The 24,717-nt window shown below is 44.2% G+C and overlaps 1 protein-coding gene across 2 annotated transcripts in view; it reads left to right on the plus strand.

Moving 5' to 3' along the window:
- The first annotated feature begins 12,761 nt into the window (after window positions 1-12,761).
- The window catches only part of BMP1 (bone morphogenetic protein 1), a 191,155-nt gene continuing 179,199 nt past the window's right edge, over window positions 12,762-24,717 (plus strand). The window contains exon 1 of one of the 2 annotated variants that reach the window (XM_058194382.1): window positions 12,762-13,437. In XM_058194382.1, coding sequence (XP_058050365.1) covers window positions 13,290-13,437 — 148 coding nt within the window. In that variant the 5' untranslated portion in view covers window positions 12,762-13,289. The remainder of the gene's footprint in view (window positions 13,438-24,717) is intronic. The other variant, XM_058194381.1, reaches the window with a different exon arrangement.

The following is a 24,717-nucleotide window of genomic DNA, read 5'->3' on the forward strand; positions in this document are numbered from 1 at the left end:
GAAACATAGCAAAAATATTTATTTATTTAATTTTTAATGGACTTTTTTGAGGATTTCTGGTTCTAATACGATCAGTGTGTCTGAAAAGGAGTAGCAGCACCAGCCTGGTATCTTATCTCTCTATGTGTCTTTTTTTATTATTATTATTATTATAATTTTTTTTTTCCTATCTGGTTTTACAATTACGGGGTAAAAAAAAACAAAAAATCAGATACATCTTACCGGGCAGTTCCAAAGCGAGATACTTCCAGTAACTTCATGATGGCAAGAGTTGGGTTTCATTTTTATTTTTCTCTTTTGTTTTTGTTTCGTGTTTGTTTTTTTGAGATGGCGCAATCTCTCATTCCTTTTTTGAGTGAGCAAAACGATAATCACGATACCTTCAGCCACCCAAAAATAAAAAATAAAAAATTAAGACTCCGTGATTTTGGAAGGGTATCCTCCTTGACGTGATGTCATCGGTCCCTTTGGAAGCATCTACTCTGGTCTGGCAGCTTCTTAACATGCGCAATGTTTGAAGTTCTGCTTTTTTTTTTCTTTTCTGTAAAGGGCTTGTGCAGAAGAGTCTGGTAGGCTGTGCCTATAAAAATCTAGGTGGGGGGGGGAAACTCCCAGGAGACTGGGGAATATTTCTCTTTTGGCCCCTGAGTCCGGTTTCATTACGCATAAGGTCACTTTTCTGTTGCATCCGAAGGAGACAGGAAACTGCTATTCTTGACTGTTGTAATTCTCGCTACGTTATGGGGAAACCAGACGACCTCCTGCCTTCACAAGTTATAATAAGTTCAGGCTCTTCTTTTGCAAGGCCTTGAGTTGGTTTCTTCTTTTTATGGATCTTCTACCATGCAGAACCTATACTCTTGCACGGTTTCCACGGTAATAGATGCTGATGAAGATTTATCTTTTTTGAATCTGAAAGGCAAGAATTTGGCTGCCAGCCGTTAATTGTCTTCTGTATGGCCAGTTTTTTGTTCTTGTCTCATCAGATTTTGACACAGATTATTCAAAGGAATCGCGCCGCTGAATAGGAATATGGTCTATCTTACAAAGCCATTTGTGTGTATTTCATAAAGACTAGTTTATTAATCTTTCTAAAAGAACCGGCACTGAAATCTACATAACGTGTTCCCAGTGGGTATTCCAAGTGTATCCTGAAATACTTTTTACGCAGGATACTTAGTTCAATAACGGCTGTACATTGATTTATATGAGCATTGCAGATTAGGCAATTCCAGGAAATAGACAGTATTTTATGAAGCCCCTGACTCTTAGGGTTTTTTTTAATTAATTTTTTTTATTAAAAAATCTTCTTTCTAAAAGCCGATAAAGGAAAAGGAAATACAGCTTCTATTTTCCTAATCCGCATAGGCATAAAAATAAGGCGGCACACTACATTCCTTTAAAGCGCCTAAGATGTCTTTCGGTTTTTATTCAGTTGGCAAATTCCTTTGCAGATCATTGACTCGGTTTTCTTGTATTATATAAGCTTCAGAATCATGTGGACTAATGAAATACGAAGCCCTAAAAGAAGATGATACATATTTGATAACACTAATGAACGTTTAAAGTAATTTTTGAGAACACTACGATTTATTTATGTATATTTAGGTTTAGATTTTAGAATTATTTGATTACATATTTGATTTTTTTGGGGGGGAAGGGGGGAATAGGAAAAAAAACCCCAAGGTCATGGAGGAAGAAATTTTTTCAGAGAGGATTTATCTTAATCTAGGAATCCTAAATTCAGAATTCTCGTCTTTATTTTCTTTCATACGCTCCATTATTCCTTGACAGATTGGGAATGGCCTACAGAATGCCCAGCTTTTGTGGCAGCGCACCTTGAGAAGGCAAATATAAAATTTAGGGAATAGATGTCACTGAAGTTAAGGTGGAGTTTGGAAATACTGCAGCTCCAATCTTGGGCTCTGCGTTAGCCTCTTGGACCCGATCATGTTCTCCAAATCAGGGATCTCCAACCTTGGTCCCTTTAAGACTTGTGGACTTCAACTCCCAGAGTCCTTCAGCCAGCAACTCTGGGAGTTGAAGTCCACAAGTCTTAAAGGGACCAAGGTTGGAGACCCCTGCTCCAAATCATGTTCTCCTTTCTCTTTGGTCGCCTCTCCCCTCCTCTTGTCCCTCTCTCTCTCTCAACTGCCTTGTAACTGCTGTGGTTCTTTATCTTTTTCATTGTGCTTCAAAGAAACTTGTGTCATTGAGCTGGACAGATCTTTTGTCCTTAACAGTGGAGAATCCAGCATCATGAATAGAACTTGTATGTCACCCCAAGTGCAATTCGGCAAGGAAAAAGTGGCCAAAATTGTTGATAAGTAGAAGGATCGTTGGTGGGATGGTCAATATTCAGAGCAAATCTTACTTCAGCCACCCGTGAATTAGCCCAATCCTCAGAAGAATGGAACACTCCACTATCAACCCAATTTAAAGTCATGTTTCAGATTTTCCCCACTAATGGACGCAAAAGTGAAGAAAGCATCCATTTTATTTGGGTGATATTTTTTTGTAAGAACAAACCTTTTGGAACCCTATAAAGTTTCTTCGTTAAGGTGTTTCAAACTTTTGCTGGCTCATTCACCACTACATTTTAAATGTTTATTCATTATTCTGGATTGAGTCTCTGTTCTAGATTGTTCAATCTAGATCATGGTTCTGGACTGAGCTCTGGTTTGATTTGACTTTATTTGAAGATGTAAAATGGGAAGGTTTTCTTTGAAAATGCAGTCCTACCATAAGCAATATAACATCCTTAAGGAACAGAAAGATTGATGGTGAATTATGGCAGTGGTTTTTTTTTTTTTTTTTTGTGAGCAACGGAAATGTTAAAGGTTCCTGGGTTCGCTCCCTCTTTTCTCTCAAATTCTAATTATTCAGAACGTAGAAAAAAATTACTCTGTGATAAACAAAGAACTTTGGTTCTGTTCTAATAAAATTCTTAACATAGGATTTGGTCTCTTTGCCTCTGCAAAAACAGGGAGGGGGGGGGAACGTATTGCCATGAGAAATGGAAGTTGGGCCAAATGAAGGCTGACTTTCTTCTCTGGATATATTCCTGCAATCAGGTATTTCTTCCCCTTCCCATCCTGCTCTGGGTGCTTGACTTATAAAATCTGCTCCTGCTCCCTCCATCTTTTCCTAATTCATGCATAAGAGTAGGATGTGACAGGTTTTTCTTTTCAAGCGGCTCATCAGAATGGGTAACCACTGCCGGTTATCTTGTACGCACTTAGAATAGATAGTTTCCCGGAGATCCGTATCTTGCTCTGCACACATCTATGGGACAAACCAATTCAACACAGCAGTACTTCTTGCCGAGCGGACAACACACAAGCCTCGTAGCACGCTGTGAATTCGGTGAAATGTAATTTCTGAGCGGGCAGACACCTAGCATTGTCGTTTGTATGCGCAAGCCACGATGGGGGTTCCGTAGGAAAAAAACCAAACGGTTACGTTTTTGCTTTGTCCCATAGAACACGCACTTTAATCGGGGGTGGAAAGTTGGCTTGCTCCGCTAGAAGATTTGCAGTTTCGTGTTTCTTGCAATTGTGGAGATGCTTTGAGCTTTGGAACTGCATCCCGTAGAATGCAGAAATCTTTGGGCTGTATTGTCGTAACTCTTGACTCAAGACTCTGGAATGATTTTTGGTTAAATCTGTGCCTCACGAGGAAATATGTTTTTGTCTGCAGGCAAATGAAAAAGTAGCATGAAGACATCTGGCTAGGGGAATAGTTTAAAGAACATTGTTTTGACACTTAGATTTCAAGCAGGTGTCTCGTGATTTCGGGGGATACCTGGGGATACACAGGTGGAAAAGTCACGTCTGCATATCTTTAGACCTACAACTGTTGCATCAAACACTCCCAAGGATTGCAATTCATCCAAGAAGTGGGGGGGAAAAAACCCCAAGAAAAATTTCTTGCCATTTTTCTGGTTTGGGCTTTGAGGAATGAAGTAAGAAATAGGAAGGAATATTGTGGTCTTCTCTTGCAAGCAATTACCTGCACAGTATTTTTGGACATTTTCTCTCCCCCGCCCCCATTTCTTGCCAGACCTCAGTGGGATTTCAGGCTTTACCATATAAAATCATGAGCCCGTTGTTGAGGTTTGATCTCAAAGCTCTGGGCAGCCTCCCCCACCCCCCCCAATACCAAGTTGTATGTCTAAAGCTAAAGTCTTTGGTTTGTGGTCATGGTGCTTTTTTCCTTTCCTCCAGGATGTACAATACAGGCGTGTACTTCCTACATTGTGTGTTAGCAGCCCTTAAGTGCATATTTGCGTTCCTAAAAATGCCGCATGGGAACCGGTTCTGTAGAACTTGCAATGAAGAGGAAGGGACCCAGAGGCCTCTCTGGCTTGGCGCCCTTCTGCATAACCCAGGTGGCATTCAAGAGATGTAAATTATTACAAAATCATTGCCAATGATCAGAAAACCCATTGACTGTATATATATATATGGAGATGTTATGGGTAGGGTTGGGAGGTGGGAAAAGTCAGCCGCTGGTACGAATATAGTCACTTTAACATTGTTATCTTCTGCCTCATTGAATTCAGGGTTTAAAGTACTTGAAACTATTTTCCATGCTTATTTTACAGTTTGTGTTTTATTTATTCATCTTCCTGTTGTATTATGAGTCTCCCCCCTCCCCCCCACCTGAACGTGGAGTCTGCAATGATTTTCCGCTTCTGTTGCACGATATGGATTCAAGGCGCATAGCAGTGTAGCCGAACCTTTTCGGCAATGAGCGCCGAAACAGGAGTCGCATGAACACATGTCGAAAACCAGAAGAGCAGCCGCCCAGAGCGCATGAGCGCGCGGGGCGGCTGATCTTTCGGTTCCCGGCATGCGCACCGGCCACCTGGTCTTCCGATTTCTGGTGCGCATGTACGCACAAAGACCAGCTACGGTGGTGATGGTGTTCTGGTTTCCAGTGTGCGCATGCGCACCGGCTACCTAATTTTTTGGTTTCTGGCACACATGCGTGCACGAAGACCAGCTGGCCAGTGCACATTGGGCGGCTGCCTTTCTGGTCTCTCTCCCATGCGCGTGAAGACCAGCTGGCCGCGCCAGAACCTGGAATAGCAACAGACAACAGCTCACATGCCTGGAGAGATGGCTCTGCGTGCCATAGGTTCGCCCTAACGGGTGTATAGGCAATACTTGGAAAGTAAACTCCACTCCTTTTCTTGACGCTGTTAAGAGCCGTTGCCCTGAGGTAGAAGCAGCATTACGACTTTCCAGTATTTTTGTATTTCGAACACTAAATGAGCCTTTCTGCTTTTTTTTTGCTCTCCACGGTCAGAGATTTCAGACAAAAAAAAAAAAATGCACTTATCGCTCCTAGAAGATAACAGAGATAACTCTGGGTGGTGGACTTGAGCAAATTGGTATTCAGCTGCCTGGGGCGAGCTTGGGTGCAAATATAATTGGGTAAGAGGCACTCTTTTGTGGAGAGGATGGGAGGAAAGGAAAGGGGCTGGTTTGGTTGGTTGGTTTTGCAACTGCGGTGTTATGCATAAATCTAGGAATGGTGTGCCTGCCCAGCATCAACTCTGCCTATACCATTAAATTGCCAGTTTGCCAAAGTTTCTTTGTTCACTGCTTCCCATTATAGGGATTATAGCAGTCCCCGGACACAGGAATGGGCTGTGCTTCTCTTTAGGTCAAGGTCTTTGAAACTTGACAACTTTTAAGACTTGTGGACTTCATCTCCCAGAATTCTCCAGCCAGCATACTAGCTGTAGAATTCTGGGAGTTGAAGTCCACAAGTCTTAAAGCTGCCATGTTTGAAGACCTGTGCCCTAGCCAGTCGTGATGACTGGGGGATTCTGGGAGTTGAAGTCCACGAGCCTTAAAAGTTGCCAAGTTTGGAGATTCCTGGTTAAGGTCATGCATTACATGTTCTCCTGAACCCGTTGCCCACATTGTTCGCACTAGGCCTCCTGGGAGAATGAGTTCTCAATAAGAACTAAATGGAGAAAAGCTTTATGTCTGTTTTAAGTTCTTTCATGTTGATCTGTAATCTGGTCAATGTCATTTCTTCACTGCCCTGGTTCCTCCCCCCCCAATCAATGAACTTGTGTTGCCATTGGAAACCAAGTTGGTGAAATAGCTATTATGATGGGCTAGCAACAAGAATGTGTCTTCATTTGTTTATAAGGGTATGTGCTTATTATTCTGAGTTTGCTAGAGAAGATTTAAAAAAGAGAAAGAGAAAAATCCATTTGTACCCACACACGTGATATTGCACAAAGACACCAATACCAACAGATTGTCTCCATTCCTGTGTAACTCTTTATCTGTAACAATGACTTTGTAGAATTGTTATTTCTGTAGATCTTGTTACTATGTACCAAACTTTGTAGATTCTGTGAGATGTTATTTTAACAAAAATCACCAGAGTCTTTAATAGCAGAATCATTGATATTCACTTAAAAAACAAAAATCAATATCTTTAGGAGTTTCTCAAACCCGGATAGAAGATTTCAACACTAAGGAGTAGTGTTAAATTTCCCTGGGGGTGATCCATGGGGATTATTACTGTATTATGACTTGATGTTGCTGCATAGACTTTGAGACATAACAACATTTTGGAGGTTTTTTGTTGTTTAGCCTATGTTCTCTTGCATAGTGTCACATCTATAAAGCTTGGTTAACTTGTATATAGATAGTTCATTGTTTACTAGTCAAAGTGTATCTAGAATTGCCTGTAATATTTTAGCTTCTTACTGGATGTGAGTGATGGTAGGAACATATAATTTTTGTACATTATATTTACTGAGATGTTGCCTTTTTTTTATTTTACAAATACTTTGGAATTCAGATGTGTGTTTGCTTCCGTGAACATTAATTTGGAAAGGTTTTTAAAATGACATTCCACTGATTAAAATCTTTGCTTGAGGTTGACTTCAATAAATTGTTCTGAATGTTCCAATTAAAAACGTGGTCACCTTTTATTTTTCTTCACCGTCACCTTGGGCATGAAGGAAATGCTGAAAATAACTTTAGAAAACTTGCTCGGATTAAGTACGTACTTGTGAGTTAAAGCACATTGTGAGTTATGAACGGGACCAATTCTTGGGAATAAAATGCCATAATTTCCTTCATTGCATCAGGATTTTGTATGTCGGGGATTCGTTTTTGTAGAATAGATCAGGGGTCTCCAACCTTGGTCCCTTTAAGACTTGTGGACTTCAACCCCCAGAGTCTCTCAGCCAGCAAAGCTGGCTGAGGGACTCTGGGGGTTGAAGTCTACAAGTCTTAAAGGGACCAAGGTTGGAGACCCCTGGAATAGATAATCCTCAATTTACAGTCGTTCGTTTAGTGACTGTTCAGTTACAGCAACACTGAAAAAAAATGACTTATAACCCTACTCACCCTTACAATTGTTATAGCAACTTTATGTTCGCATGATCAAAAATTCGGACGCTTGGCAATTCTCATGTATTTATTATGGTTGCAGCATCGTATTTATGATGTGATCACCATCTGTGAAACTTTCCAACCAGCCTCTGACAAACAAAGTTAATAGGGGGAAGCCAGATTCATTTAATGACCGTACAATTCCCTTAACCATGGCATAAATCATAAAATCCTGGCGTGACTCACTTAATTGCCTCACTTAGCAAAAGAAATTCTTGTCCCAATTGTGGTTTTAAGTCGAGGGCTTCCTGTACTATGTAAAGCAGGGAGAAATCTCACCTGCTAAACCGTTGGCACAAAAATGTCCAAATTTGTGTTATTGTTGCCTGTCGGGCTTGCAAAAGCTTTTGCGTGCGCAGCTGCCAAATCAAGCGTTTTTATTTGTGAATTTGTATGCAAAAGAAGAGACTTCAGGGATTTGAAATGAGAGAACCGGTCTCATCTTGAGGAGAAGGTGGAGGAGACTTCATTCATCCCCCTCCTGGTTATAAGAAATAACAACTGGCCATGATTTCTGGTTGGGTTGTGAACTTACTCGAGAGAAAATGGAAACCGAGCCGTTTGTGAAACAACCTCCCGAGGAGAATAATGAGGGACGTTTTAGTGATGGAGAATGGTGAATAAAAAACAGGGACGCGGTGGCTTAGTGGCTAAGACGCTGAGCTCTCGATCAAAAGGTCGGCAGTTCAGCGGTTCGAATCCCTAGTGCCGCATAATGGGGTGAGCTCCCGTGACTTGTCCCAGCTTCTGCCAACCTAGCACTTCGAAAGCACATAAAAAATGCAAGTAGAAAAATAGGGACCACCTTTGGTGGGAAGAGAACAGTGCTCCATGCGTCTTTGGTGTTGAGTCATGACCACGGAGACGTCTTCAGACAGCGCTGACTCTTCGGCTTTGAAACGGAGATGAGTACCGCCCCCTAGAGTCGGGAACGATTAGCACGATTTAGTGGTGAAATCTAAATTTCTTTCCTACCGGTTCTGTGGGCGTGGCTTGGTGGGGGGTGTCATATGACTGGGTGGGCGTGGCTATGTGACGGGGATCAAAAGACAGAAACTCACTAATGATGTCCTGCTGGAGCAGGGTTGGACTAGATGACCTCTAGGTCCCTTCCAGCCCTGGATTATCCTCTGAAGCTGTGTCTAGTGCCAGGTTTGTAGTCCTTCCTTCCTCTTTTTCCTCCCTCCTCCTCTCTCTCTCACTCTCTCTCTCTCTAAAACGAACCACCCGCCCTCCCATTTTTTGCCTACACCCATCCCCCATTTTTGGCCTACAACACCCCCCCCCATTTTTGGCCTAGCAGGCTTCAGCTTTTTTTACCTTTTAAAAGTAAAAAAAAAAAAGCCTCCAACAATCAGGCACCTCACCTGGGATCAGGCACCTCACCTGGGATCGTCAGAGCCTTGTTTTAACCCTTTAAAAGCATTTTTTAAACAACCTCTTCGGCCAAAGAAGTTGCTAAAAATGCTTTTAAAAGTAAAAAAAAAGAGGCTCTGATAATCGTGCGGCTCAGCTGGGCATGGGGGGGGGCAGGGATTTTTGCTATCGGTTCTCCGAACCACCCACCACCATTGCTACCGGATCGGCTGATCCGGTCCGAGCATTTCATCCCTGATTGACCGTCACATCCATCTGACCCACTAGAGTGGGGAGGCAAGGATTGTTGTGGTTCCTATCCCCTAAGGACCCCCTGGTGGGACCCAGAAGGGCCTTCTTCATAGTGGCTCCCTCTGTCTGGAATATCATTCCCCCAGGAAGGGATCTTATAGGTCATCTAGTCCAACCCCCCACTCAAGCATGGCCCCCGCTCTAATTCTCTTCCGGAAGGTGCTGAAGACCTGGTTCTGCCAGTGGGGCTGGGAAACCCAGAGTGGGATGGAGCCCATTAAATGGCTCATGTGATGTGTTATATGTATTATATGATTTTATTATTTTATCTTATATCCCCATAAGCCACCTTGAGTTGCCATGTGTGAATAGGCAGCAATATAAATTTTCAAATAAATAACTAAATAAATAATGAAGTAATGAAAGGAAGGAAAGGTAAGGAAGGAAGGGAGGAAGAAAAAGAAAGAAGAAAGGGAAAGAAAGAAAGAAAAAGAAAGAAAGAAAGAACAGGAAGGAAGGAAGAAAAAAGAAAAAGGAAGGAAGGAGGAAAAAGGAAGAAAAAGAAAGGGAAGGGAAGGAAGGAAGGAAGGAAGGAAGGAAGGAAGAAAAAGAAAGAAAGAAAGAAAGAAAGAAAGAAAAGGGAAGGAGGGAAGGAAGGAAGGAAAAGAAAGAAAGGGAAGGGAGAGAAGGAAGGGAAGGGAAGAAAAAAAGGAAGAAAGGATAAGAAAGAGAGGAAGGGAAGGAAGAACGGAAGGAAGGAAGAAAAAGGAAGGAAGGAAGGAAAGAAGAAAAAGAAAGGGGAGGGAGGAAGGAAGGAAGAAAAGGGAAGGAAGGAAGGAAGGGAAGGGAAGGAAGGGAAGGGAAGAAAATAAGAAAGAAAAAAGGAAGAAAGAAAAAGAAAGAGGGGAAGGGAAGGGAAGGAAGAAGGGAAGGAAGGAAGGGAGAAAGAAAGGAAGGAAGGCCAGGATTCTCTTGCAGGAGTTTCCAAGCAAGCCCGGCCGTCTCCCCAACCCTCCTAAGGCCCCGGTTCTTTCCCCCTGAAGTCAAGGGCCCACCAGGACCCGCAGGTCAGGCGTTCCCTCCGCTCGGTCCACGTGGCACCAGGCGGGGAAGGGCGCTGGCCAGGGCGGGCGCGTGGAGACGGTCCTTTTCAACCCCTTTGCCCTGGAGGGCGGGAGAGAGGGAGGCAGGGAGGGGGGGGTCTTCTGCCTCTGCCCCCCCCCCTCACACACACACACACACACACACACCGGGGAAGCTTCGCCCAAGACCCCGCAAGCGAGCCTCCGTCCTCGGAAAGAGAGAGAGAGGGAAAGCCGGCGAGGGTTGGGGCTCCAAGGAGAGTAATTCCCATCCTCGCCGGCTTCGGAGACTCTCCCAGCGGAGACCCAGACCGGCCAAGTTGTGACCTTCCCACGAAGTTGCCCCTACCCCGGGCGGGCTCTCTTCCACTCCGCTTTCCGTGGAAACGGCGGGATTTGGAAAAGAGGGGAAGGGGGGGGATGTATTAGGGAGGGGAGGAGGAGAGGGAGGGTTTCCTTCCTTCCTTCCATCCTCCTTCCACCCCACCCCCCCAAACTCCCCCCTCCGCCCCAACCCCATTTTCTTTTCCTTGGAAAGGAGCCAGGCTCCGCTAAAAAAAACCCCTATTCCGCTCTGTCCTAAGATGCCCTGGCTCTCCCCCCCCGCCCCTCCCCAACAACTCCTCGTCCCACTTTTGCGGAGTTTGGCCAAGGGGTCTCTCTAGGTAAGCGGCTGGGAACGAGGAGGAAGGTGGGTAGGTGGGCGGGTGGGGGGGATCCGGGGAGGTCCGTCCGGGATGGCCCAGCTTTGTTTCCACGCCTCCGTTGGAGGAAAAAGGGGGGGGATAAAAGAAAGTTTATAAAGGGGTGGGTGGGTATCCCGACTGGCGAGTGGTCCTCGCCTTCCTTCCACGCCCACCCACCCACGCGCACCCCTCCCTCCTTCCCGCCCTCCCTCCCGCGGACGCCGGTGCTGGCGAGCCCCGCAAGTTGGACCGCGCCGGGCAAAAAGAGGCTACGTTGGGGGTGAGTGGCAGCATCTCCCAGAAGCTCCAAAGCTTCTCTTTCTTTCTCTCTCTCTTTTTCTCTCTCTCTCTCTCCCTTTTCTCCTCCATCTCCCCTTCCCTTTCGCGCCCCCCCCACCACATCCCGGGGCTGGCCCAGTTCCCAGGGTTGTACTGTGAACAAACCCTCCAGCTTGGAGGGGGCTGAGCTCCGGCTCTTGAACCCGCCTCCGCCAGATCTCATTTCCCTAAAAGAAAAAAAAGGGGGGGGGGAGAGAAAGAGAGAGAGAGAAAGCCGGCGAGGGTTGGGGCTCCAAGGAGAGTAATTCCCATCCTCGCCGGCTTCGGAGACTCTCCCAGCGGAGACCCAGACCGGCCAAGTTGTGACCTTCCACGAAGTTGCCCCTACCCCGGGCGGGCTCTCTTCCACTCCGCTTTCCGTGGAAACGGCGGGATTTGGAAAAGAGGGAAGGGGGATGTATTAGGGAGGAGGAGGAAGGAAGGAAGAAAAGGGAAGGAAGGAAGGAAGGGAAGGGAAGGAAGGGAAGGGAAGAAAATAAGAAAGAAAAAAGGAAGAAAGAAAAAGAAAGAGGGGAAGGGAAGGGAAGGAAGAAGGGAAGGAAGGAAGGGAGAAAGAAAGGAAGGAAGGCCAGGATTCTCTTGCAGGAGTTTCCAAGCAAGCCCGGCCGTCTCCCCAACCCTCCTAAGGCCCCGGTTCTTTCCCCCTGAAGTCAAGGGCCCACCAGGACCCGCAGGTCAGGCGTTCCCTCCGCTCGGTCCACGTGGCACCAGGCGGGGAAGGGCGCTGGCCAGGGCGGGCGCGTGGAGACGGTCCTTTTCAACCCCTTTGCCCTGGAGGGCGGGAGAGAGGGAGGCAGGGAGGGGGGGGTCTTCTGCCTCTGCCCCCCCCCCTCACACACACACACACACACACACACCGGGGAAGCTTCGCCCAAGACCCCGCAAGCGAGCCTCCGTCCTCGGAAAGAGAGAGAGAGGGAAAGCCGGCGAGGGTTGGGGCTCCAAGGAGAGTAATTCCCATCCTCGCCGGCTTCGGAGACTCTCCCAGCGGAGACCCAGGCCGGCCAAGTTGTGACCTTCCCACGAAGTTGCCCCTACCCCGGGCGGGCTCTCTTCCACTCCGCTTTCCGTGGAAACGGCGGGATTTGGAAAAGAGGGGAAGGGGGGGATGTATTAGGGAGGGGAGGAGGAGAGGGAGGGTTTCCTTCCTTCCTTCCATCCTCCTTCCACCCCCACCCCCCCAAACTCCCCCCTCCGCCCCAACCCCATTTTCTTTTTCTTGGAAAGGAGCCAGGCTCCGCTAAAAAAAACCCCTATTCCGCTCTGTCCTAAGATGCCTGGCTCTCCCCGCCCTCCCCAACAACTCCTCGTCCCACTTTTGCGGAGTTTGGCCAAGGGGTCTCTCTAGGTAAGCGGCTGGGAACGAGGAGGAAGGTGGGTAGGTGGGCGGGTGGGGGGGACCCGGGGAGGCCCGTCCGGGATGGCCCAGCTTTGTTTCCACGCCTCCGTTGGAGGAAAAAGGGGGGGGATAAAAGAAAGTTTATAAAGGGGTGGGTGGGTATCCCGACTGGCGAGTGGTCCTCGCCTTCCTTCCACGCCCACCCACCCACGCGCACCCCTCCCTCCTTCCCGCCCTCCCTCCCGCGGACGCCGGTGCTGGCGAGCCCCGCAAGTTGGACCGCGCCGGGCAAAAAGAGGCTACGTTGGGGGTGAGTGGCAGCATCTCCCAGAAGCTCCAAAGCTTCTCTTTCTTTCTCTCTCTCTTTTTCTCTCTCTCTCTCTCCCTTTTCTCCTCCATCTCCCCTTCCCTTTCGCGCCCCCCCCACCACATCCCGGGGCTGGCCCAGTTCCCAGGGTTGTACTGTGAACAAACCCTCCAGCTTGGAGGGGGCTGAGCTCCGGCTCTTGAACCCGCCTCCGCCAGATCTCATTTCCCTAAAAGAAAAAAAAGGGGGGGGAGAGAAAGAGAGAGAGAGAAAGAGAAAGAAAGAAAGAGAGAGGGAGAGAAAGGAGAAAAAGAAAAGAAGGAAGGAAAGGAAGGAAGGGAGAACAACCCCATCTCTTTCCAGTTCTCTCCCCCCTCCTCTTCCTCCTCCTCCTCCTCCCCCTCCCCTTTCCCACTCTTGTTTCCTCTCTCTCTCTCTCTCTCCCCCCCCTCTCCCGTTTCCAGTTCCGTGGAGCATTTCCCGGGACCTGCCAGCATGTCTGCATTCAAGGGGGGGCTATTTTTCTTTTCCTTCCTGGTGCTGGTCCTGGGACAAGCCGTGGATTTTACAGATTACAGCGATGTGCTGGAAGAGGAAGAGGAAGAGAAGGAAGCAATTGAGTATAAAGACCCCTGCAAAGCTGGTGAGTTTGGGAGAAAAAAAGTGGGGGGGGGACTGTGTGTGAGTGTAAGAGAGAGAGCACACTGCCTGCACTGCTATTACTTCTCTTGTGGCCACCTCCTTGTGCAAATGTGTGTGTTTGTGTGGGTTGTTGTTGGGTTGTTGTTTTTTTATGACTTGGGGGGTGGGCGAAAGGGGAACCAGTGCTCTTTTGTGTGTCTCGCCTGCTGCTCGGGAGGCTCTGAAAGGGCAGAGGGGGTCTGTTTGAACCCGGGTCATGCACACTGCCTGGTTGGCAGGGTAGCCCGCAGACAAAAGAAAAGCAGGGAGCCTCTTCTCTTCCCCCCCCCCCTCCTCTCCTCAGACATCTCCACTCTGGCGTTGTAAAGGAACTCTTTTGAAAGTTGGGATGGAGAATGTTTGACTTCCCAAACTCCAGCCCTTTAAGGAAGTATGTTGGTTGTTGGGATCCCCGGCTGCTCCCGCACTTGTCAAGAAGTTGTGTTTGCAACAAACCCCCCCCCCCACTTCTCTCAGCCACACGGGTTGTTGTCATTTCTCTGATTGTTGGCGTTTCTCTTTCGCACGATCCCGTCCCTTGCTTGCTTCTTTTCCTACCGTCCTGTTTAAAAAATAAATAAATTTAAAAGTGTGTGTGTGTATATGTGTGTGTTTTGAGACTCTTTGTGCCTTGGCTGTGGAATGAGGCCCTCTTCTATTTGTGTGTCTCCTTAGGGGGAATGTTTAGAGTGGAAGGAAAGTCAAGGGATGCTATAAGAGGAATGTTAAGGGAAGAAGTTGCCAAGACTGTCTTTCTATTTGTGTATCTGTTTGGGCTCCGAAAGCGAAGGTTTGTGGGATGGAGTTGCCTCGGTTCTCGATTTATTTTCCCTTTCCCAGCCGAATTATTTACAGGAGTTAGCAGAGAGGTAGCTGTCAAAGGAAATGCTTTCTTCATTTCAGAAGGATTTCTCCAGACCACCTAATCTGTCACTGCCCACCGAGTAACCCTATAACATTTACAGTATTCAGTCACCATAGACGTGCTTTGTAAAATATATCTAAATGGCAATTTTCCTCATTCTTTGTCCCCGTAATGTAGCGTGGCTTGTGCCGCCACTCTAAATCTCAGAAAAAGGACTGTAATAGCTGCGCTAATCACATATCTCTGCACTAATGTTCATTGGACCTGTGACCCATAATTGCAACATCCCGTAATGTGTCAGGCTGATGCCAAAATTTCTGGAGCGGTAGTTATATATATATCCGATTTCATAATTTTGGAGACCCTTTCACGAATGAAGGGTCTGCCTACTAGATGATCTTCGCTGATCTCGAGAAGAGTCGTTCTGTTGAAATTGACCTCGGTGGGACCGCATGTTTAATCCTGCCAATCAGCGGTCGAGCCTCAATGACGTTTGACAGGACCAACTTGGCAGCCGATGCGCTAAGAAGAGGCTCGCAGGCTTTGAAGTTTCAAAGTCATTTCAAAATTGAAAAGCAATCCAAGTATTGGAATGAGTCGGTGGGATTGGATAATACAGAGAGAGAGTCCTCGATGGCCGACCATAATTGTAGCCCAAAATGTATGTGGCTAAGCGAGACATGTGTTGTGAGTTTTGCCCCGTTTTACGACTTTTCTTGCCATATTTGTTAAGGGAATCGCGGTGGTTGTTAAGCAGCATGGTTGTTAAGTGAATCTGGCTCCCCCCCCATTCGCTTTGCTCGTCAGAATGGGGGAGTGCATGACTCCAGGACACTGCAACGGTCATAAACGTGAATCAGTTTGCCTACTGCCTGAATTTTGTTCACCTGACCGTGAGGATGCAGCAGCGGTCATAAGTGTGAAAAATGGTCATAAGTTACTTTTTTTCCCCCCAGGGATGTTGTAACTGTGAACTGTTATAAATTGAGGATTAACTGTGGTACCCTACAGAGGAATACGGGAGACAGGAGGTCAGTTTTTAAAAAAGATGCTTTCGAGTCGAACAGACAAACCGATACAGAAAATTACAAGCCCCAATCACGTACTCTGCCAATGCTAACAATATTCCGCTCCTCATGGAATAAAAAAACAATGAAATGCAGTGATTTTATGAATGTGTTCGCAGGTGGAAAGCCTTTTTAAAAAAATGTATCTAAGCAGCATAGAGGCAGTCTGGTGTAGTGGTTAGTTAAGGCAGGGGTCTCCAACCTTGGTCCCTTTAAGACTTGTGGACTTTAACTCCCAGAGTTCCTCAGCCAGCTTTGCTGGCTGAGGGACTCTGGGAGTTGAAGTCCACAAGTCTTAAAGGGACCAAGGTTGGAGACCCCTGAGTTAAGGCATGAAACTAGAAACCAGGAGACTGTGAGTTCTAGTTCTGCCTTTAAGCATAAAGCCAGCTGAGAGATCTTGGGCCAGTCACCTTCTCTCAGCCCTAGGAAGGAAGCAATGGCAAACTTCTTATGAAACCATGCCCAGAAAACTGCAGGGACTTATCCAGGCCAGGCGTCTCCAAGGTTGCTGGCTGAGGAACTCTGGGAGTTGAAGTCCACAGGTCTTAAAGTTGCCAAGGTTGGTGACCCCTGATCCAGGCAGTCTCTGAAAAATCAGACCTGGTTGAACAGAAAAAAAAGTACTATAAGAAAAATATAAGTTCTTTTTTTTTGTACAGAATAGAATAGAATAGAATAGAATAGAATAGAATAGAATAGAATAGAATAGAATAGAATAGAATAGAATAGAATTTTTATTGGCCAAGTGTGATTGGACACACAAGGAATTTGTCTTGGTGAATAGAATAGAATAGAATAGAATAGAATAGAATAGAATAGAATAGAATAGAATAGAATAGAATAGAATAGAATTCTTTATTGGCCAAGTGTGATTGGACACACAAAGAACTTGTCTTGGTGCATATGCTCTCAGTGTACATAAAAGAAAAATTACTTTGTGTATAAGTACCATAATACACAAAGTAACACATTTTGTCCTAATCTTGTTTTATTATTTCCATTTCTGTTACAATGCCTCCGAGTTGCGTCTCATCTTACTTGGTGGATTGGCTCCTGATGGATCCAGATTTTTGAGGCAGTTGAGTACACCAATTTCCATGTAGGCTTAGGACACACTGATATTTTATATTTTTGCTTTCCCGTGCAAAAATGCAAAGAAACCCACAGAGTGATCAGCATTTACATACTTAGGGGATGAAGATTCTCTTCCTTTTAATAGACTTACAAAATCTGTACAGGTAATAATAATAATCCTTATGATTTATATTGATATATTGACCATCAATTGTGTTGTAAATGTTGTACCTTGATGAACGTATCTTTTCTTTTATGTACACTAAGAGCCTATGCACCAAGACAAATTCCTTGTGTGTCCAATCACACTTGGCCAATAAAATTCTATTCTATTCTATTCTATTCTAAAGATCCTGTCCTAGGATTCTGGTATAAGCTATAATGATTTCAAATAAATTAGTACTCCCAGGCTTTCTCTTGATTCCAAAATGTAAATCATCAGATAAAATACTATAACCTTGATTTTGGGGGGGTTTTCACCCCCTGAAAAGCAAAGTGCACTGAAATGGCTGTGATTTATTTCCAAATACAGTAGTGGCCAAAATTGTGGAAACCTTTTGGAAAAAGTGTATTTTCTAAAACTAGCTAATGACACCACTTGTTTTTGAGTGGTACCCTAAAATTATATATCAATGGAAAGATAATTTAATCAAGAATGTCATGCAGTAACTTTTGTGAAGGATTTGCTATTAGAATAGCAGTTACAGTATAAAGAAGAAAAGTGAAACACGTAGGAAAAACTGAGACATACAAAAATTATCACCATAGAAAAAACGAGATATACAAAAATTATCCCCATGTCAGTTAATACTCAGTTGGGTAACCATTAGCATGAATGATGGCCTTACAACGTCTTCCCATGGAGTGAACCAAGTCTTTTAGTTCTGCAGCTGTTATCATGTGAAATCAAGATTGAAGGATTGCTTCTATTAACTGAGTTTTATTGCTGGGTTGCTTCTGACTAACCAGTTTCTTTAGTTGGCTCCATAGATTTTCAACTGGGTGAACGTCTGGGCTATTCCCAGGCCATTCCAGCAGTGGCATAGGATTCTCTTCAACTCCAACAAAAAAGTGGTCTTATTAGCCACAATTTTGACCACTACTGTAGATATGCTCAGTTAAGTCTAGGTAGTTCTCGACTTACAACCGTTCGTTCAGTGACCATTCAAAGTTACAACAGCACTGAAATAAGTGCTGTTTTTCCACACTTAGAACCGTTGCAGCAACCCCATGGTCGTGTGATCAAAGTTCAGATGCTTGGCAACTGACTCATTTATGATGGAAATTTTGTGGTTTTCTGACTTGCAAGATCAATGGGGAAGCCAGATTCACTCAACAACCGTGTTGCTAACTTAATAACTTGCAGTGATTCACTTAACATCTGCTTCAAGAAAGGTTATAAAATAGAATAGAATAGAATTTTTTATTGGCCAAGTGTGATTGGACACACAAGGAATTTGTCTTGGTGCATATGCTCTCAGAGTATATAAAGGATACCTTCATCAAGGTACAACACTTATAACACTTAATGATAGTCATAGGCTATAATTAAGCAATCAGGAAACAATATCAGTATAAATCGTAAAGATACAAGCAACAAAGTTACAGTCATAAGTGGGAGGAGATGGGTGATGGGAACGATGAGAAGATTAATAGCAGTGCAGATTTAGTAAACAGTTTAACAGTGTTGAGGGAATTATTTGTTTAGCAGAGTGATGGCGTTCGGGGAAAAAACTGTTCTTGTGTCTAGTTGTTCTGGTGTGCAGTGCTCTATAGTGTTGTTTTGAGGGTAGAAGTTGAAACAGTTTATGTCCAGGATGTGAGGGGTCTGTAAATATTTTAACAGCCTCTTTTTGACTCATGCAGTATACAGGTCCTCAATGGAAGGCAGGTTGGTAGCCATTATTTTTTCTGCAGTTCTAATGATCCTCTGAAGTCTGTGTCTGTCTTGTTGGGTTGCAGAACCAAACCAGACAGTTATAGAGGTGCAGATGACAGACTCAATAATTCCTCTGTAGAATTGGATCAGCAGCTCCTTGGGCAGTTTGAGCTTTCTGAGTTGGCGCAGAAAGAACATTCTTTGTTGTCCTTTTTTGATGACATTTTTGATGTTAGCTGTCCATTTTAGATCTTGCGATATGGTAGAACCTAGAAATTTGAAGGTCTCTACTGTTGATACTATGTTGCCTAGTATTGTGAGTGGTGGTCGTATGGGAGGATTTCTCCTAAAGTCTACCACCATTTCTACGGTTTTGAGTGTGTTCAGTTCCAGATTGTTCCGGTCGCACCACGAGGCTAGTTGTTCAACCTCCCGTCTGTATGCGGATAGCAGCAAAAGTCACTTAACCGATGTCTCACTTAGCAAGAGAAATTTTCGGCTCAGTTGCGGTCGTAAATTGAAGAGTTATCTGTAATTTGAAGACACCCTTTGAGAAAAAGGTTATTTTCTGCCTTTCATCTCTATGCTGAACTGAAGCACATAATATACTGCCTGCAGGCCACATGAATTCCTAGTCGTGTTTGGTGGCTACTCCCATTTATGCGCGCTTAAGATTGCAGTCTGAGAATTTAGAACAACTTATGTGTCATGCAACCTTCAGTTAGAACTTAATCTTTAATAACAACCTCTCTGGGTTTTAACTCCTATGAAATTTCTAGCCCCAGTAATTAAAAACAATATGGGTTTGTTTGCTTCTAGGTCTGAAACTCATTAAGAGCATTGGATGGAATAGAACTTCCAGCTCCATCCTTTCTTTCGGTGTTTAACTTTTTTATTGGCCAAGTGTGATTGGACACACAAGGAATTTGTCTTGGTGCATATGCTCTCAGAGTACATAAAGGATACCTTCATCAAGGTACAACACTTATAACACTTAATGATAGTCATAGGCTATAATTAAGCAATCAGGAAACAATATCAGTATAAATCGTAAAGATACAAGCAACAAAGTTACAGTCATAAGTGGGAGGAGATGGGTGATGGGAACAATGAGAAGATTAATAGTAGTGCAGATAAATAGTCTGACAATGTTGATGGAATTATTTGTTTAGCAGAGTGATGGCCTTCGGGAAAAAACTGTTCTTGTGTCTAGTTGTTCTGGTGTGCAGTGCTCTATAGAGTCGTTTTGGGGGTAGGAGTTGGAACAGTTTATGTCCAGGATGTGAGGGGTCTGTAGATATTTTCACAGCCCTCTTCTTGACTCGTGCAGTATAGAGGTCCTCAATGGAAGGCAGGTTGGTAGCAATTATTTTTTCTGCAGTTCTAATTATCCTCTGAAGTCTGTGTTTTTCTTGTTGGGTTGCAGAACCAAACCAGACAGTTATAGAGGTGCAAATGACAGACTCAATAATTCCTCTGTAGAACTGAATCAGCAGCTCCTTGGGCAGTTTGAGCTTTCTGAGTTGGCGCAGAAAGAACATTCTTTGTTGTCCTTTTTTGATGACATTTTTGGTGTTAGCTGTCCATTTTAGATCTTGCGATATGGTAGAACCTAGAAATTTGAAGGTCTCTACTGTTGATACTATGTTGCCTAGTATTGTGAGAGGTGGTCGTATGGGAGGGTTTCTCCTAAAGTCTACCACCATTTCTACGGTTTTGAGTGTGTTCAGTTCCAGATTGTTCCGGTCGCACCACGAGGCTAGTTGTTCAACCTCCCGTCTGTATGTGGATAGCAGCAAAAGTCACTTAACCGATGTCTCACTTAGCAAGAGAAATTTTCGGCTCAGTTGCGGTCGTAAATTGAAGAGTTACCTGTAATTTGAAGACACCCTTTGAGAAAAAGGTTATTTTCTGCCTTTCATCTCTATGCTGAATTGAAGCACATAATATACTGCCTGCAGGCCACATGAATTCCTAGTCGTGTTTGGTGGCTACTCCCATTTATGCGCGCTTAAGATTGCAGTCTGAGAATTTAGAACAACTTATGTGTCATGCAACCTTCAGTTAGAACTTAATCTTTAATAACAACCTCTCTGGGTTTTAACTCCTATGAAATTTCTAGCCCCAGTAGTTAAAAACAATATGGGTTTGTTTGCTTCTAGGTCTGAAACTCATTAAGAGCATTGGATGGAATAGAACTTCCAGCTCCATCCTTTCTTTCGGTGTTTAACTTTTTTTTATTAATCAAACAGAATATAAAACACACAGAAAATGAAAACAGTGGGAAACTGGGGGAAGAGAAGAAAAGGGGGATAGGAGAAAGTGTGGGGTAGAAGGAGAAAACGGGGAAAAAACATTGACATCTGGCTCTCTTTAGCACAGTAGAAGACAATAACATTGCAGCCTCAAGGGTTTTACTTTTACACAGTAATATAGACTAGGGGAGGGACATGGTGGCTCAGTGGCTAAGATGCTAAGATTGAAAGGTCGGCAGTTCAGCGGTTCGAATCCCCAGTGCCGCGTAACAGGGTGAGCTCCCGTGACTCGTCCCAGTTTCTGGCAACCTAGCAGTTCAAAAGCAGGTAAAAAATGCAAGTAGAAAAAATAGGGATCACATTTGGTGGGAAGGGAACAGCGTTCCGTGCGCCTTTGGCATTTAGTCATGCCGGCCACATGACCACGGAGACGTCTTTGGACAGCGCTGGCTCTTCGGCTTTGAGACGGAGATGAGTCGGGAACGACTAGCACATAATGTGCGAGGAGAACCTTTACCTTTATACTTTAAAAAAATCCATCTCTATAACAACAAACTTATCTAGTCAGCCAAATCAAAGTTTCATGGTTTTTTTCCCCTCCATCACAAGCGCAAAATCCAGATGTGATTTCCAGCTCCAACTCTGCTCTTTTAAAGCCAAATTGCTGATTTTGAAGGATCCGAAATCAGGATTTTGACTTGTGTAAGCTGGGCCAGTGACATTTCTTAGGAAAATCCTCACGGGAAGACAGCATCCAGCATGGAACCGGAAGCTTCTTTTCTTCTGGAGCAAGGCTGAATTTTCCAAAGGCTAAGTGTATTGTGACAGGCATGTCGAGACTCTAGAAAGAGTGCAGAGAAGAGCAACAAAGTTGATTAGGAGACTGGAGGATAAAACATATGAAAAATGGTTGCAGGAACTGGGTATGTCTAGTTTAATGGAAAGAAGGACATGATAGCAGTGTTCTAATATCTAAGGCAGTGATAGCTAACCTTTTCCAGATCGAGTGCCCGAACCCCCAAAATGCAGTGTGTGCATGGCACCCGTGCATGCTCCCCCCCACGCATGCACACCTTGCATGCGCTCTGCCCCCACGCATGCGTGAACAGCCCCCCGCAAGTGCCCTGCCTCCCCATGCAATGCGTGGCAGAGATCCAAAGACCAGCTGGCCAGTGGGAGGCGTGCGCACATGCGCAGCAGAGCTAAACTGGGGAGACGGCTCGCGTGCCAATAGAGAGGGCGCTGCGTGCCACCTCTGGCACGCATGCCATAGGTTCGCCATCATGGATCTAAGGGGTTACCACAAAGAAGAGGGGGTCAAGCTATTCTCCAAAGCTCCTGAGGCAAGCAACGGGTGGAAACTAATCAAGGAGAGAAGCAACTTAGAACTAAGGAGAAATTTCCTGACAGTTAGAATTATTAATCCGTGGAACAACTTGCCTCTAGAAGTTGTGGGTGCTCCAACACTGGAGGTTTTTAAGAAGAGATTGGGCAACCAGTTGTCTGAAATAGAATAGAATAGAATAGAATTTTTATTGGCCAAGTGTGATTGGACACACAAGGAATTTGTCTTGGTGCATATGCTCTCAGTGTACATAAAAGAAAAGATACCTTCATCAAGGTACAACATTTACAACACAATTGATGGTCAATATATCAATATAAATCATAAGGATTGTCAGCAACAAGTTATAGTCATACAGTCATAAGTGGAAAGAGATTGATGATGGGAACTATGAGAAGATTAATAGTAGTGCAGATTCAGTAAATAGTTTGACAGTGTTGAGGGAATAATTTGTTTAGCAGAGTCATGGCCTTCGGGAAAAAACTGTTCTTGTGTCTAGTTGTTCTGATGTGCAGTGCTCTATAGTCGTTTTGAGGGTAGGAGTTGAAACAGTTTATATCCAGATGCAAAGGGTCTGTAAATATTTTCACGGCCCTCTTCTTGATTCATACAGTATACAGGTCCTCAATGGAAGGCAGGTTGGTAGCAATTATTTTTTCTGCAGTTCTAATTATCCTCTGAAGTCTGTGTTTTCCTTGTTGAATTGCAGAACCAAACCAGACAGTTCTAGAGGTGCAAATGACAGACTCAATAATTCCTCTGTAGAACTGAATCAGCAGCTCCTTGGGCAGTTTGAGCTTACTGATGTTACAGGGTTTTCTGTTTGAGCAGCGGGTTGGACTAGAAGACCTCCAAAGTCCCTTCCAACTCTTGTTATTCTGTTCCGTTACCTTTAATCAGGCGAGCCACTGTTATTGTTTTTAACACTTAATAATAATAATAGTGCAGGCTTTTTAAAACAGTACGCAGTAAAGTTTGAAGCAAATGTCAGTGAAATCTTAACAGGTTTTATGGAAATAAGTTGGGGCACTGGAGTGATAACCTTAAATGGACATTTATTTATTTTTTAAAATATTCCAACAATTGCCTGTATGCAGGGCAGCAACTTGTATAGATTCTCCCAATGAAGGTAATTTTAATGTGCCCAAAGATGCCGCATTTAAATGAAACAGGGTTGTTTAGTCCCTAGAGTGAAAAACAGTATCAGAAAACATTCAGAAACCCTCATTTGTGTAGTTCATTAATATCCTGATTTATGGTTCTCTTGTCAGTCAGAGAGCTACTGTCCATTTACATACAAATGAGTTCACATATGCAGATTTGACCGTATTCAAAGCATTCCTTTGGGAAGTGCGGATTTTTCCTCTAGCATGATATTCTGGGAAGAGTCAGAGGATTCCTGAGTTTTCTAAATTATTGTAAATACAAAAGCATTTAAGACCGTTTTATTCCTGCTTAAACTGCTTGACCCATGCTTATAAGTAGACCAATTCCCCCGGGGGGGGGGGAGGGGGGGGCTGGCTAGGGAATTCTACGATTTGAAGTCCACAAACAGTTTCAAGTTGCCAAGGTTGAGAAATCCCCGTTTAGACAGTCAAGCCATCAGAATGAATTATTTTTCCTTGTACTTGAACACATATTTGCTGAAGTGTCTGAATGCCAATCTGGTGAGAAGAAATTATTAGGATTGCTGGAATATCTATGCCATGTTATATAACAGGCAATGAAGTATAATAAAAAGATACTCATCCTTCTTTTTAAAACAAAACAATAATAGAATAGCAGAGTTGGAGGTCTTGTAGTCCAACCCCATGCTCAGACAGGAAACTGTAGAATAGAATAGAATAGAATAGAATAGAATAGAATAGAATAGAATAGAATAGAATAGAATAGAATAGATTTTTTTATTGGCCAAGTGTGATTGGACACACAAGGAATTTGTCTTGGTGCATAGGCTCTTAGTGTACATAAAAGAAAAGATACGTTCATCAAGAATTCTAAGATACAACACTGAATGATAGTCATAGGGTACAAATAAGCAATCAGGAAATAATATCAATATAAATCGTAAGGATACAAGCAATAAAGTTACAGTCATACAGTCCTAAGCAGAAGAAGATGGGTGATGGGAATGATGAGAAGATTAATAGTAGTGCAGATTCAGTAAATAGTTTGACAGTGTTGAGGGAATTATTTGTTTAGCAGAGTGATGGCCTTCGGGAAAAAACTGTTCTTGTGTCTAGTTGTTCTTTTGTGCAGTGCTCTATAGCGTCGTTTTGAGGGTAGGAGTTGAAAGAGTTTATGTCCAGGATGCGAGGGATCTTAAATATTTTCACGGCCCTCTTCTTGATTCGTGCAGTATACAGGTCCTCAATGGAAGGCAGGTTGGTAGCAATTATTTTTTCTGCAGTTCTAATTATCCTCTGAAGTCTGTGTTTTCCTTGTTGAATTGCAGAACCAAACCAGACAGTTCTAGAGGTGCAAATGACAGACTCAATAATTCCTCTGTAGAACTGAATCAGCAGCTCCTTGGGCAGTTTGAGCTTACTGATGTTACAGGGTTTTCTGTTTGAGCAGCGGGTTGGACTAGAAGACCTCCAAAGTCCCTTCCAACTCTTGTTATTCTGTTCCGTTACCTTTAATCAGGCGAGCCACTGTTATTGTTTTTAACACTTAATAATAATAATAGTGCAGGCTTTTTAAAACAGTACGCAGTAAAGTTTGAAGCAAATGTCAGTGAAATCTTAACAGGTT

This window comes from Ahaetulla prasina, chromosome 9, assembly GCF_028640845.1.
Source record: "Ahaetulla prasina isolate Xishuangbanna chromosome 9, ASM2864084v1, whole genome shotgun sequence".
Classification (NCBI taxonomy): Eukaryota; Metazoa; Chordata; class Lepidosauria; order Squamata; family Colubridae; genus Ahaetulla; species Ahaetulla prasina.